This window comes from Rousettus aegyptiacus, unplaced genomic scaffold (genome assembly GCF_014176215.1).
Source record: "Rousettus aegyptiacus isolate mRouAeg1 unplaced genomic scaffold, mRouAeg1.p scaffold_m13_p_12, whole genome shotgun sequence".
NCBI lineage: Eukaryota > Metazoa > Chordata > Mammalia > Chiroptera > Pteropodidae > Rousettus > Rousettus aegyptiacus.
In genome coordinates, this window is record NW_023416287.1 from 87,968,566 (window position 1) to 87,985,044 (window position 16,479).

The window sequence follows — 16,479 nt, forward strand, 5'->3', positions numbered from 1 at the left end:
TTTTTATTGTGCACTTCTAAAATCCCAACTTAAATTTGATAAAAAAGAGTTCTTCGATTTTACTCAAAGATTCTGATAACTAAAATTACCAATAAATGTAAGTGGGAATTAAAGATGGGAGAAACCGAAAGCCAGAGGGCTAGTGAAGAAGAGAGATGGGATCCAGGGCTCGACATCAGAAATTCACCAGTGGAAGGCAGGGGACTGAAGTAAAGTGGCCGCTGAGACAGAAGAAAGAGCAGATGAGAAAGGCACGTTGCTTCAAGGAGGGATTGATCTCTCAAATCCTGCTGGGAAACCAAACTAGATTAGCTCTGAGATTTGGCTGGGTTCAGTTGCATAAAATTGACTAGATCGATTTAATCAAATAGTGTCGATGGAGCCTGATTGGAGTAGATACCACAGAGTTTAAGGACAGTAATTGAGGACAAGAGTGTTGACGCTGGTACAAATATTTTCTTTGAAGGGGAAGAAAAATAAAAGGAAGCATGATTAGTTGAATGTAGAAGCGAAGAATGTGTTTATTTCCTTTCGTTTTTCAGAAACGTGCGAATGCTATTAGTACTGAACCAGTAGAGAGGAAGACAGAACGCAACGGAAGGGGAGGACCGTCTGAGCGACGCCACTGATTGAGAGGCCAGAGCACACTGTGCACGACAGAGGAGGTGTGAATATTTAAACTGAGAAGAGGGTGATGGGATTTCGATAAGGCAAAGCAGGTTGGGCAGAGTGGGGAGGTCAGCGTGCTTCTGTTCTGTAAGAACAGTCAACACATATGGTTTCATGTGATTATGGAGTGGGAAGGGAAGAGGAAAATCCCTATCGCCTTCAGAATAAGGTAACTTTATGGTGTCAGAATCATGTCCACCCACATTCAGATTTGACCAAAGCTGGTCATACTACCATCGTACTTGAGGATTCTGGGTAACAGGGTTTTTTAAAAGATTATCTCAGTTTGTTAAAAACTGATAAATATATATATCTATATTTAAATCTAAGAAAGGCAGCAAATGTTTCGAGGGCATTCTGTCCCAGCAAGTTTCTCTGGGAGTTCTCCACCTTCTTGTCTTCAGCTTGCTATTCTACCTTCATCTGAATAAAACGCAGACTAGATTTAGTCGAACTGATACACTATTTTTCCATGTTTATTATATGCCAATTATTTTATGCAGTCCTGGGCATTTCAGTTTTAATTAGACATTATCTTCTTGTCTTTAGGGCAAACTAGTGTTGTAGACAGCCATTTACAGAATACGTTTCATAACTCGGAGACCGAAGTCACAGGCTGCCGCCCTGTTGCCTCGATGCCACCCCGAGAGGAGCTGTTTCCTAATCCATAAAGAAAGATGTCGCTCGGAGGGTACAAACTTGCAGTAGGTAAGACGAGTGAGTTCTAGAAATCGAATGTACAGCACAGTGACTACAGTAAATAATACCATTTTCTAGAATGGAAATTTGCTAAAAGAGTAGATCTCAGATGCTCTCACCACACACACACACGCACACACACGTGTGCACGCATGCACGCGGTAACTGTGAAGAGATGGATGTGTTAATTAGTTTGACTACAATAATGATTTCACTCTGTATACGTATATCAACACGTCCTGCTGTACAAATCAAATATGTACAATTTTTATTAAGAGAAACACGGTAGCCACATTTTTAAACTAGCAAAATTTAAAATTGGATGATAGCACAGAAATAAAAATTCAGATTTCTAATATTTTTCAAAAAGTCAGATCTGATAGCACTGAATCAGAAACAAAGTGACTAAACTGAGTGGCGTCTGCATTATTCAGGAGTGTGAGTGTGTGTGTGTGTGTGTGTGTGTGTGTGTGTGTGTATGTGTGTGTTTGATCTACTTCTTTGCTCCATACTCATCAAATTTTCCTTCTATCATGCTAATTGCTAGTGATTTCTGGAAATGCCTGCAAATGTGTTTCTGCAGCCAAGAAAGAATCCCCTGAACAGAAACTCCTTAGACAAAAATCCCTTCTAGGAATTTCCTGAACCACACTGTGTGATTTCACCTGAAGTTACTATTTAAATGTTCAGAGCAGGTGTGACCTCCCTTTGATACAAACATAGAAAATGAGATATATTCCTTTTAAATCATTACCTGTAGCAGGTAGATGAATGGTTCCCCATGATATCTGTGTCCTATGACCCCAGAGCTCATGAGTATGTTACCTAACCTGGCAAAAGGGAATTCCAGTTGCAGATGGGATCGAGATTGCTAATCAGCCAATCCAGAAGTGTGGAGATGTCTCGGTGTATCCAAGTGGGCCCATCTAATCCCACGTGTCCTTAACAGTGGGGAAAGGGGCAAAAGTGTGGGTCAGAGAGATGGCAGCGAGAGAAGGCTCTGAGATCCTTTGCTGCCTCCGAGATGAGGGGGCTACGCACGAAGACCAGAAAGGGGCCTCCGGGAGCTCACCATGTCCTCCAGTTAACAGCCATCAAGGAACCAGAGAGCTTAATCCTACAAACACAAAGAACCAAATTCTGCCCACACTCAAATCCAAGGAACCAGATTCTCCCCTAGAGCCCAGAGAAAAGCATGCAGCCCTGCAGACACGCCTTGCTGGTCTCACTCAAGGCCGGCTGAGGCTGGCACCTGACATCTCTAAGATAATAACTTTATGTTAAGGCAGGAAAGTTTGTGGTGCTTTGTTACAGAAGCAATTGAAAAAATAACACATTAATTACTTTCGTATTTGACTTTTCACACTGATGAAAATAATCACACCTTAGAATGACTGAAAGATTTATTTTCTATAATTTTAGTGCTGTTACAGTGCTTTTAGAATGTGAATTCTAACATCTGCATATATTTGAAATACAATAAGAATTCAAAATGCTTTCTACTTACTTTCTTTAAATATGGGTTTGTTGTCATTAATGTCAGAAAGTTTAATTAACACACTGGTTGTTCCAGACAGCGCTCCAGGCAGGCCGACCATGTCTTTGGCTTGAATAATTACCCAATACTCATCTTGGAGCTCTCTATCCATTACAGAAGATATTCTTATGACTCCTTTAAAAAGGTGATAAACTTTAATTATTTTTTCATTATTCGCCATGGCATGTTCCTAATTAATGTCTTAAAAATTCAACCATATAAACTTTCTTTTGACAAATTTCAAACCAATATAAGGACACTGATCTGGAGAAAAACAATATAATAATAATAAATTAAACAACAACTCTGCCTAGCATTTAGTGTGTTATCACAACATTAAGAACACTAGTAGGCCCTTAATAACATACCATGTTAAGATAACTCAGAGGTAGAGAAGAGGAATGTCTTATTTTTACCTCAATATTAGTGTGCTACAGGTAATGTTTCCGCTTGGAAGAAGTTAGTTTATTATAAGTAAATGCCTAAGTTACAATACCAAATTTACGCAAAATATATTGTCTTCCTATGATGTCTATTTTGTCTATTTTCAGTCACAATGGAGAAACAAGGGTTGGTTGTTAACTTAGTTCTTTATAATCTAATAATGAAATAAATATATACACAGACAGTCAAACTGTCCATTCCTCAGATACCCAACTTTCTATCCTCCTCCTCTGTGCATTTCCACACTGGCCTCTGGTTAAAGAGCCTCAATGCTCTCAAATCTCAGGAATTTCTCATATATTCTTCCCATGACCTTGAATGCTCTTCCACTGTCTTCTCGTTGGCCACAGGCTCAGCTCTGCATGTCGGCATATGGCTGCATAATACCAAGTAGTCCTCACTTTCTTTCTCTTACTGGACCTTGTTTGTTTCACTTAATATGTTGACAAACTGAGTGCATGTATTTATTAATTTTCACATGCTTCATATGTATTTGTAGTTCCAAGAGAGAAAGGTCCATGTATTTTGTTTGTTTGTTATTTTTTTAAAGGTTGCAATGTCATATCGCTCTAAACCCAGGATGCTGTAAAATGCCTGTACCACATACGACACTTCTCAGTCAAGATTGTGTGAGAGAATTAAAACCTCATGTCTTAGCGAATCTGCTGCATGTATTAAAGCAGTTTTCGTGCTGTGCATTCAGAATGATAAAAGCTGGGTACCATCCTGGGGAGAACCAAGAATACAGTAACTGGAGTCACATTTTTCAGCATCTGATTCTCTCAAGAAACCCTGACTGAGAACGGCTGAGACATTTAATATTTGCTAAATGAATGAATCAATAAGAATTGTTTAAAGGTCCAACAAAATGCTCTAATTCTTTTAAGCTTTACACGTCACCAAGATGGAAATAATAATCTGCCTGATACACAGGCATAGAATTTTCCTTCTTTTGACACTTGCCACATTCTTGATGGTTGGTTATGTACTTAAGTAGGTTTTCTTTTTCCATCTTTAGAGTCTATGGCTCTTAAAGGCAAGATTTATATGGGCTCCATCTTCGTTTTGAACATGGCAATCACTATTTGTAAAATGAATTAGTGTAATATTATTCTTATGCATCCGATTGACATATTTAAAAGAAGAAAAAAATGTTTCTCTTATTTATTTTATAAAGTATTCAATTGACTCATGGAAATTGGGGAAGTCAGTTTAGAAAGATCAATTTTTTCTTTATCTAAAAAGTACGTAAAACACAGAACTTCATGTTTTGAAGGCGAAGGCCTCTTATTAGTGCCTAAAGTGAGCCCTAAATCCATGCCCTAGCTCAGTGATTCTGCCTGGATTTGCAGGTGTGTCTCCTTGTGGTTTCAGTTAGCATCTCCATGATGATTAATGAGGTGAGCATTTTTAACATTTGCAGGCTTTTCATATGCCAACTTTCACTCAGTTGCTTCGAAATGTCTTTTCTCCTTATATTTTTAATTGGGTCGTCTCTTTCCAATTGATTCGCAAGAACTGTTACATATTTTTTTGTGTCTCATACACAGACCATTTGTGGTATGGGTGTGTAAAAGTCAATCTCTCAAACTTAGAAAAATCATCTAAAAGACTAAGAAGAATTAAATGTTTAAAATTAAAACCCATTTATTTATTTTTATAACACCGGGTCTGCTGTACAAAATATTTGTAAGCTGAGAATTTTTGCTCTTACGTTTGCCTACTTAGAATCATGTTGAATTGCACTTTGTTCCATTCAGAAATACCTGTTGTTGGTTCGATGGAGAAATATGGTTGGCCTTGTAGTAAGTTGTACAGGAGACGAGCGTTATTGCCACTTGAAGGATCATCAGCATCACTTGCTGTCACCTGGATGACTAATGTTCCTGAAGATAAAATATATAGTTACAAGAAATTACGAGTGTGGTCCTTCTCAACAATGAATTCAGTTCTGTAAAGCATTCTTTCTTTACCAAGTAAGATGATGTACAATGGAAGACCAGTCCATCTCGTTCTGAATTATAAAACTAACTACATAATATCTCTCTGTATAGACAAGAGAATATAACCTCATACAAAATAGCTCTAATCCCCATAGACAATTTAGAATTTTAAACATGTAGGTCTATGATATAATGAAATGTAACCTATTAAACGATCCATTATAATGTGTAGTTGCCAAGTGGGCATAAATATTTTGCCTGCTTAATTCCCTTCTATGAAATAGCCACTATTCAAGAAATTTTTTAAGTGCAAAGCAAAATCTACTAGATATTGATAAGGTAAGCATTCTCATTAAAATTCAGTAAGAATCAATAAAAATAGGAAAAATATGTACTTATACATTAAAAGTTAATGCTCAAATTAAACTATTTCTTAAAGTATGTAGCTTTTAAATTATCTTTATGCAATGTAGCCTTACAGGTCTTGCGGAAAGCCTGCATTTATTGGAACACGACATTCTGTTTCCTTAAGAATAGCAACATGAGTGACAAAATCAGGTACCATGTGTGATTTTCTTTACAACTAGCATCATGAGTTTTTCATTACAATCAAATTTTATAAAGTGAGACACTAAGATAGAGAGACATTTGGGTCTTCGGTAATAAAAATGTTGAAATTGTACCATGACCCTTAACTGTACCTATGTGCTGTTTTGTCTTACCATTTTTATGTTAGTTATTTAACACTTGTTTTATACTGTGCAACCACTCAAAACACCACCACTCGAAATGTAGACACATTAGTTTCAAGTGTTTTAAGACACATTCCGACCATCTGTGATGACGTAGATGGACCTTAACAGCATTATGCTAAGTCAGATAAGTTCAATACTATATATATATACATACACGCACACACACATACACATACACACACACACATATGTGTGTGTATATGTGTGTGTGTGTGTATAGTATTGATTTCAAAATGATTCATTTAATTTAGTATGTAGTTTATTTTCATTTTTATTTATTTTTTTAAAACTTACTGGGGTAACTTTGGTTAATAAAATTACATAGGTTTCAAGTGTACAATTCGAATATCCATCATATATATATATATATATATATATATATATATATATAGTGCTGCATGCTCACCCCCCAAAGTCGAATCTCCTCTGTCCTTATATGTTTGACCCCGTTTACCCTTATCTACCTCCTCCTCTTCCTTTTCTCACTAGCAAAGGAAATCATCAAGAAAAAAAATGGTATGTAATTTTTTTTTTGTTTTAAATTAAGTAGTAAAAATATTAACAGGCTCTTCTTAGAATTAAGATATAAATTGTCTAATAAGAATGCTATTTTTACAGGTCATTTTAGTACAAGTAAACTTTGATTAATCTGAAATGAATTTATTGAGAAGATGCTGAGTTGTATAATGGTCAAATACAAAAGCAGCACAAATTAAATGACATTATTTTGACCTACAGTCTGAATCTGTGATTTTGGTAACAACAAAAACAGATTTAAGATATTAGATAATCTAGTAAAAATATAATTTTCGAAAATCAAATTCATGATGGAACTAATGGTCTAATCAGTTAGTATATCTGCTTATTCCTCACACTGATAACTTATTAGTACAAGGGCTATTATTCATTCACAGGTATTGATTATCCTACTCATCACCTGAAATATCTAAAGTATTCTTCAAATATTTGTGGTTTTCTGTCCACAACCACCTGAAAATTAAGTCATCCTTATTATTCTTTGGTTATAGTTTTGACACCTCTGCTTTTAATAATATGAGAATTTAAGTCAAATAAATCAAACTGTGTTTAAGAAAGTAAAAAATAATATATTCAAAGAAGGTACATAGTGTAATCCATAACAACCTTCATCGCTTTCAATTCATGTATGCAAAAGAATGTTTCATAGAATCTAATTTTCGTATTTGATGTATTTGAAGAAAGATTTTAATTTTTCTGAGAAGCCTCTGCTATATGCTAATATTTGTTACAATCCATAAAATAAAAAACTGAAATATTCTAAATCTGTATGTATTTTACATAAATTGAATTTAATCTCTTTTTTTATAATGGCTCTATATATTTGACATATGACATATTTGTTCCATATTGAAGATAAATAGGTTTAAAGCGAAATTTCTTTTTTTTCCAGCTTTTTAATAATTGGCATGTAACAGTATGTAAGTTCAAGGTGCACAACGTGATGATTGATACACATATATACTGGGAAATTATAACAGCAATAATGTTAGTTAGCAGCTCCAACATCGCACATAATTACAATTTTATTTATTTATATTTTTGGTAAGAATGGTTAGAATTTATTCTCATCAACTTCCAGGTGTATAATAAAGTACTATTAAAAGTATGCTATATGTTACATCTCTAGCATCATTTCTATCTGTTGTCTTCCTTGGAAAAATGCTTGTTCAGGCAGGTCCTCTTACCATTTTTAATTTAATTATATTTTATTTTGTTTATTTGGTTATTGAGTTGTATAAGATCCTTCTACAGTTTGGTTATTAACGCCTTAACTGATAGATGCTTTGGAAATATTTTCTCTCATTTTGTAAGCTGACAAATTTTCTCTTCATTTTGTCAATTGTTTCTTTTGCTGTGCAAAAGATTTTTCAATATTATGTAGCCTAATGTATTTATTTTTGTTTTTTTAATTCTGTTTTGGGGTCATGCCTAAATAATCACTGCCAACACCAACGTCAAGGAAATTTTTCCTTACGTTTTCTTCTAGTAGTTTTACAATTTCAGGTCTTATTTTTAGTCTTGAATTCATCTCAGGTTAATTTCTGTGAGTAGCGCAAGATAGGGGTCCAATTTTATTCTTTTGCATGTGAATATCCAGTTTTCTCAATACCATTAATTGAAAAAAAAAATTATCTTCCCTATTGAGTATTCTTGGCTCCAGATTATCACTCTGGCTAGGACTTCCAGTACCACATTGACTAAAAGTTGTTAGAGTGGGCATCCTTGTCATTCTGATTGAGAAGCTTTTAGCATTTCACAGATGAGTATGATGTTGGCTGTGGGTTTCTCATCTATGGCCTTTATTATGTTCAACTTTGTTACTTCTATATCTGATTTGCCAAGAGCTTTCATGAAAGAATGCTGAATTTTGTCAAGTTTTTTTTTCTGTAACTGTTGAGAGAATCAGATGACCTTTATCCTTTATTCTATTTAAGTGGTGTATCATGTTTGATTTGCTTATGTCAAAACATTCTTGCAGCCCAGGTATAAATCTCACTTGATCATGATGTATGACCCTTTTACTGTGTTGTTGAACTAGGGTTCCTAGAATTTTGTTTAGAATTTTTGCATCTATATTCATTATGGATAATAACCTGTAGTTTTCTTGTGATGACGTCATTTGGTTTGATGTCAGGGAGGGTAACACTGCCTTCATAGCATGAGTCTGAGTGTTCCAACCTCTTCAAATTTTTGGAAAAGTTTGAAAAGTATTGGTATTGATTCTTCTTTAAATGGTTGGTAGAATTCACCAGTAAAGCCATCTGGTTCTGGACTTTGGTTTGTTGTGAAGTGTTTCTTTTTTATTACTGATGCAATCTCCTTACTAGTAGTCATCTGTCTGCTCAGATATTCTATTTCTTCATGATTCATTCTTGGTAGGTTTTATATTTCTAGAAATTTAGGTATGTTTAGGTATGTTTCTAGAAATTGTACACTGAGAAATTTCAGAATTAGGAAATACTCTTTAGTGGCTGCCTGCAGCTCTTTGGGTCACTATGGGTCTCAACCCCATGGTGTCTCCATCAATATTTTCTCTTCATTTCCCAAACCAATCTAATCACTTTGGTAGTATTTTTATCCATCCACACACTCATTTGTTTACTTAATCATTCCAAACCTCAGATACTATGTGATTCCTGGCCTACTAGATCTTATATTTCTGTGCGGAAGAAAGATAATAACTTAGCAAATCCAGACTGACAAATGGGAAAACATAATGTTTATCTCAATTCCACTTGATAGTTCTGGCTTGAAAGTAACTGCATTTCAAATATAAACGTCCTCAGTAACAGCCCATTACTTGTAAATAAATAGTATTTGTTAAACAAACAACAAGTAGTTTGTAGTTTTCTTGGATTTCTCTTTCTTGGATTTATCATTAAATGTAGACTCCTTTTAGTAGTCTATGAAATTCGAAATTCTAAGTTCAAAGTTCAGGTTCCAATGTAATTGGTAGCGGACTCCAATACAATGCAAATATATTTAAGGAAGACAACAGAGAATAAAACACACTGGTTGCCTTTTAAAAAATAAAATAGGTGGGTAGGGAATTCAGAAGTAAAATTAACACTCAAGAACCTATTAAATGGCAATGGATGTAGAAAGAAGATGAATAATTAAAGATATATTCAGGCGAAAGAATCCACATTATTTATTAATTAAATATTGAGATTGAGGGGAAGAGAGAAAATCATATATAATATTAATTGGTTTCTTCAAAGCAAAGTTAGTAACTGTAAGAATGTTTCAGAGGGAAACCACCTACAAAATGGGCAGTGACAGGGATATTCCGTGATTTCCGTATTAGGTAACATTTGTAAGCAGTTGACCGTCATTCTGCTGACCCCTTCTTCTCACTGACAGGTGTAAAAAGTGCTCATTGATTTTAATATGATTCCACACACAGCCTGACCCCTGAGGTGCTTCCGCAGGATGTACTAAATTACACAGACTGACTGGGTTAATATGTACAGCTACCTCTAACGGCAAAGCATAAAGACATCGGTGGGAGCCAAATATGTCATAGACCAATGATTTGGGATCCTTACCAAATTAATCACAGTTGGTGTCATGCTATACTTGGTGCCGTGATACCAATGCCATATTATACACACTACAGTCTCCTCGCGGGTTTGCAAAATGGTTGTTTTGTACCTCTTCTGCTCCAGCTAAAATCCCAGCCCTCTGCTCTCAGTTACTGCCTTTGACTCATAAACCACTGATAAGATGGAAACGACCACTTATTAACTGGTTTATTGTCAACCCATGTGCTGTCCTACCTGAACAGTCCCCTCTACTACTGCCCTGGACTCGATGGCTCTTTCTCTTAGGAACAGCTTTCCAGCAGTTACAGCTCTTTTATTTTGCTTCAAAGATACACGTTTGGATCATTTCCTACAGTATATAACTGCCCTATTAAATTCCCCATCTTAATAAATGATTGAACAATGATTTAAAAAAAAGTCTCCTTTACCTTCATCTCCCTCTACTGAGTGCCTTGCATCTCTATTTTCTCCCCGTAGCATAACATCTTTTAAACCTGGCTAAATTAATTGTCACCTCCTCTTCTTCCATTCATGCAATAGGATAATCTCCAACATACCGCAGTTAGACAGATTCGGCCAAATCGCTGGGGACCCTCGGCTTGCTAAACCGAAAGTCGCTGCTCAGTTTTGACTTTATGCCACCTCAAGCCGTCTCTCCTCTGTGCCCTTCTCTGCTTCCTACATCACCGGCCTACCCCATTCATGCTAATTCGCCAGCCGAGCCCATTTGGTCACCATGCAGGCTTGTCCTTTCTCTACCCTCATTCTCCAGTAAGGAGATGTCATCCACTGCCATGTCCACATGCTTACTATGTGCCAATAACTCCCACATTCATAATGCAACCCTCATCACCCTGCCAGGGGAGTATGTTTCCAGAACATGACATGACGGGCCTCTTTGTATCATTCCCTTCAAATACCACCTCCTAAAATGTTCCCACTTCCCCGAGTCAATTAATCATTATCATACTCTACCATCATTGATACTTTCATGACGTACAGTATCAAATATTACCTTATTTATTAATATAGTTATTTATCATTTGTGTGTTATAACTAAAACGTAAGTTCCATTCTAGAGATTACCTCATATATAACCTTTACAACTGAACCTCTAGTTTCAAAGAAAAGTTCCTAGAACATGTTAGATTCATAATATATGCTTGCTGAAAAAACAGAATGAGGAAGAGAGAAGGAGAAGAAATGGTTCATTGCCTAGCCACACAGAACAATATTAAAGTGTCCCTACATCTAATAATAATTGGTTTTAATATATATTACACAGCTAATTGTTTATGCTGTAAAAACCTATGTTCTGAAGATATGTAGAAAGAGGTCTTTAAACCGCTATCTAGAATGTTAAAAACAAAGTATTGGGAAAATACACAATGAAATATAGATTTTTAGATTCACATGCCAATGAATCACAAGTTTTGGTAAAATAGTTTTTAAGCAGAAGGCAAAATTTTAAGTGATCGTTATCAAATCACATTTATCACATGTAAGTAAATTTTATTAATTAAATTTTGCTACATATTGTTATCAAAATTTTATGACTCGGTGACTGCGTGGACAAATTTTGCATAGACCTACCGTAATTTCCTCTCTCCTGGGAAGATATTTCTGATTCCTAAGGCTGTCAACTCTTATCTTATGGAAAATATTCTCTTCTACATGTATTATATTTAAAATTCTTATAAAAGTAACATTGGGTTTGAAAAAAAACAGTAAAATGTATATAGCTAAACAGAGATATTTAATCAATTTATTTTGTTTTATCTTCATGTTCTATGGTTTTGATGCATAGAGTAGTTTTGTCTTATAAATTGGCTTTTTCTATTTTTACATACATATCTTATGTGCTTTTTTTAGAATAGAAAAGTATACTTTGTCTTCAAAAATAAATTCTTATATCGAAGACATTAGTACGCAAATAAGCTAAAAAATTTTATGGATCACTCAAATTAACATGTTTATCCTTTTCTCTATTGCTTTGAAGACTGAGTATATTTTAATGAGACAAATAATATATTAATATACACTACCATTATTTACAAAATCATAATAATAGTTTAATTTTTCCAAAATTTTACTTAACCTGTTTGTAGAAGTAAAATGCAGAACTTTAAATAATTCACTTAATATGCTCAAAATCTGAAATCTGTTTTCATTGTTCACAGATGTTTGAAGTAAGTTAATATGCAATACCTTCTGGCGACATCTCTGGTACAACGGCCTCATAAGGTCCATCCAGGAATTTTGGTTCATTGTCATTGACATCCGAAACCCTGATGACAAACTCGGACTCAGGTTCCACGGCCTTTCCGGTAGCGGTGTCTATCACCTGGGCTCTTAGAGTATAGAGGGATCGTTCCTCTCTATCAAGCTTCTGTATGGCATAGATGTCACCTGTTCTTTCATCAATGACAAAAACACTTCCGGCTCCAGCTCCCAAAAGCTTGTACTGGAAAGAGGTGTTTCCATTGTCTATATCGGATCTCAGCTAAAGGTGCAAAGGGGGACGATTTAGTTTCCAAACATGTCAAAATGGACAAGTCGATTTCGATAATTTTATTTTCATGTCTGTTTCTCATTCCCCAAGTTAATAATTTCATATCATCCCCTGTTATATTAAATACAGTATCATAATAACTTTAAGATTAAAATCTATACTGGGTATATTCTATTCAATTCTCAAATATACCTTTTCTTCTTGTGCTCTCATTATTTTTATTTTTTAAAAGCAAAGTAAATCTGTTCATCATTCAGAGTGTTGATGTAATTTTGAATTTTATATATATAAAAACAAGGGTTATTATGATAAAAGTAACATTGGTTATATGTTCTTTTCCATATTTAAGTTATTTTTACATAAAGTGAGGGAGCATGCCATAAGTTCCACAGTATCCTTGATTAATCACTTACAAATACGCCCTTCTTCAAAGTAAGGGCTTCTCCAAAAATTTGCAAAGTTAACCAAGAAATACAATCTTAAATTCATAACTTTTCTGATAGTTCAAGGTAAAATGTGTTATTCTAGATTAGTTAATAAATTGCTTTTTGTGATTGGGGAGAATATCTGAATTTATCTATAAACAACCAATTTTAATAATGTGTTGAATATCACTTCAATGCAATAAAAGAAACAAATTGGGATTAATAATAAAAAAAGATGATAAGAGCTATAGCTCCTTTAATTTGCTAATCTTTCATTACTCTTAAAATAAAAAGTCTCTATGACCTAATGATAAGAAATTAAGGAAAACAAATATCCTCTCAAATAAACATGTCAAATGAAAACAAAGTATGGCTTGTGGTTTTCAAATAACATTTCAATGTTGTAAAATTTGTCTCAATAATAAAATGAAGATAGGTCAAATTTAGTAATGAATATGTGTATTTCAAGTGTATTCACAGTGTAATTTTTATAGATCAGTGAGCTTGATCTTTTTAAGAACTCAGATTCAAGTTAAAAAAAGCAATATATATATATATATATTTGAATATCTGCTTCTTAATGACTCAAAATAAATAAGTTATACACATTTCAATTTCATGGATTCTAGTATTATAAAATTTCCTCTATTTCTATTCAAAACTATTCTCTTAATTAAGCAGTTATTATCAATTTGGCAAATCGATGTGACTTTAAATTTTTACCTAATCGTGATTGACAAACTCAACCTCTTTTAACAAATAAGTCAAGAAGAAATTTATCTTGGACACATCTGTTACTCTTTAATTTAACTAGCTATTTAAAGACAAGCACCTAAACATTCATCATTGCTCTCTTTTAAAACAGTTATCTCTATGTTCTTTGAGCCTAAAGAGGTTGTTTAGAGGGAAAATATCTAGTCAAGTATTTTCAGAAATATTTTTACAGAATGAGAAAATATGCAAAGCTATGTGAATGGAAGAAATGGGAGATTTGTGTAGTGAGCAGAAAAACAAAACTAGAAAATGTGAGTTATCCAGGAAGGTAGTCCCCATACTGATTGCACTGACGCGCTTCCCTGCAGAGCCTCATACACCAGAAGTCGCCAGCCCATGTTAGCCTTTCACCCGATCCAGTGATGGAAGAGCACACGGTGCTCTGTGAAGCCCACTGTCCATGTGGCTTAGAGACTCAGTTATGTAGCAGACACTTAACTATGGATCTCGTTTATGGCATTCTGCCCGTGATTCACCTGCCGTCATCTTAGGAAATGAAAAAGGATGAAAACTATTACAGCAGGCACTCACACACACATGCACATACACACACGTGCATACACATGCATGCGTACACACACACACACACACACACACACACACACACACACACACACACTTTTGAAATGTTTGCCTGAGATCCTCCTCTAAGCCTTCAGCTGAATGTACTCATATCCATTTGGATGATGGGAGAGACGCATGCCTATGGAATCAGAACATCAGGCTAACACTGCAGTCCTCCCATAAGGGCTAGAAAAAGGAGTAATGAATTTTGCGTGCGTCACCCTTTGGGCCCAATTAAATATTAGTGTCAGTTAATTAACAGTGAAACTTAGTTCAGTTCATTCGTCTAGAGAAAGCTTTAAAGAAAAGGACATGCTATTATAATTACCTCCATTTAAAGAAAATCAAATAATAATAAAAACCAAAAATGTAAATAGAAAATAGTCTTTCACATTAAGGAAATTTTCTTAAAATATATTCTTATAAAAAAGTGAAAATAATTATTCTTTATACTTCGACTTCACTAATCAAATGAAATGTGTAGGTTCTTGAAACTGCCTAACTGTAAAATGATTTGGTATTAATCTGCTTCATTAAAAATTAATGAGGGGTAAATCAACACCTACTTAGCATAACAGAAAATGAAGCTAACTACTGTTAGTTACGTTATTCTCAGTGTGGTTGCTTTGATCCATTACCAAAAAAAACACTGTCAAATTTCCATATGTCTGTAACGAGGGCGGCATTTTTATATGGGGGACTAAAGTGAAATTTGAAAACAAGGGCTGTCCCTCCTCCTCAAGCTTTTGTGGCTATTTCCGGTGCCTGTGAATCCGAAACAAGTAATTTTGCTGGTATCTGAAGCTTTCTAATGGGTTTCCTGGGAAAACGTAGAATTCATCAAATACCACAACTTCCTCAACTCATTCATTTAGATTTATACAACATTATTTCCTGCAACATTTTCAGAAAATCAGTACCTGGCCAATGTGATGACTACTCTTATTCATTTCCTCTGGTACAAAAAACTGATTCCACACCCAGCCACGCCTCACTCTCGAATGAGACCCCGTTGGGTGCTTAACTTCCTCTGTTTTAGGGTTTTCTATTGCTCTGAAGCAAGGCCATAGGAGAGGAATTCCCAGCATAAAAGGTAGCAATGAGGAACCATTCATTCTTCTCTTTGGATTCTGGCTGATACTCTTCAGAGGAAACGGTGTGCTGCAAACAGAAATCCTAGGTTCCTTTATAATCTATTTAAACTCTTAAGCGTCTTTCATATTCCTAAAGAAAGAGAAACAAAACAAAATTTGACATTTTAAAATATTTTCTCACGTAATTGTTAAAAGAAATGATGCGATTTTTGCATCTATACAAATGAAAGAGAAATATACATTTATCTTTCAGTTAAGCCAGTTAATTGTATTTTGTAGTTTTGCAATAATTTGAATGAAATACTTATAAATTTCTGCCGAGGCGCTGTCCATTTTAATCTGTAGTCAAATCTGTCTGAAGGTGGAAGCTGCTCTGACGATCTCCATGACTGATAACTGACATTGGAATACATTTTTTTAATCCACTTACTTCTTCCATTTTATCTCAGTAAAACAACAACAGCAGCAACAACAACAGAACCCTCCCATTAAAGCAACAGTCAGTCCAGGAGGAGAAAATGTGATATTTCATGTCATTTTAAATAAATGTTTTTTCATACAATTTTCTAAACTATTGTTTTATGTAGTATTAAATAAACAAATGACAATTCAACTCTCACTTAAATGACTGGTAATTCTCACCCTTATATGTCATTGAATAGCTCTGCACTTTTCCACGCCTATCTAGTGCCTCCATAGAACCAAAATGGATTTGTTTGTTCGAGAATCACTAAGAAAAACAATTTTGTCAGATCTACAACGGAATTCAACTCCATAAGCAACAGGAAAGCTATAGTGTCCCTATTTCTGTTAGTAGTTTTCTCTATGATCTTGTTTTGAATCCTCACATATTTTGAATGTTCCCTGAGAGATGTTTTAGGCCTTCGACTCCCAATTGCAAGAGTGTTAAAGCGCACGTTGTCAGAAATGGGGGTTGTACTGTCTTTCACGCTTCTTTCCAGCGGACGCATCCTTTGT

At 34.9% G+C, this 16,479-nt stretch overlaps 1 protein-coding gene across 6 annotated transcripts in view; it reads right to left on the reverse strand.

Annotated features, from left to right (window-relative positions):
- The window catches only part of CDH19 (cadherin 19), a 151,807-nt gene that overhangs the window by 24,290 nt on the left and 111,038 nt on the right, over positions 1 to 16,479 (reverse strand). For all 6 annotated transcript variants that reach the window (XM_036230112.1, XM_036230114.1, XM_036230113.1 and 3 more), the window contains 4 exons: positions 15,328 to 15,631; positions 12,341 to 12,635; positions 5,116 to 5,235; positions 2,876 to 3,040 (listed from right to left, as the gene is read on the reverse strand). In XM_036230112.1, the coding sequence (XP_036086005.1) occupies positions 2,876 to 3,040; positions 5,116 to 5,235; positions 12,341 to 12,635; positions 15,328 to 15,522 (775 nt within the window). In that variant the 5' untranslated portion in view covers positions 15,523 to 15,631. The remainder of the gene's footprint in view (positions 1 to 2,875; positions 3,041 to 5,115; positions 5,236 to 12,340; positions 12,636 to 15,327; positions 15,632 to 16,479) is intronic.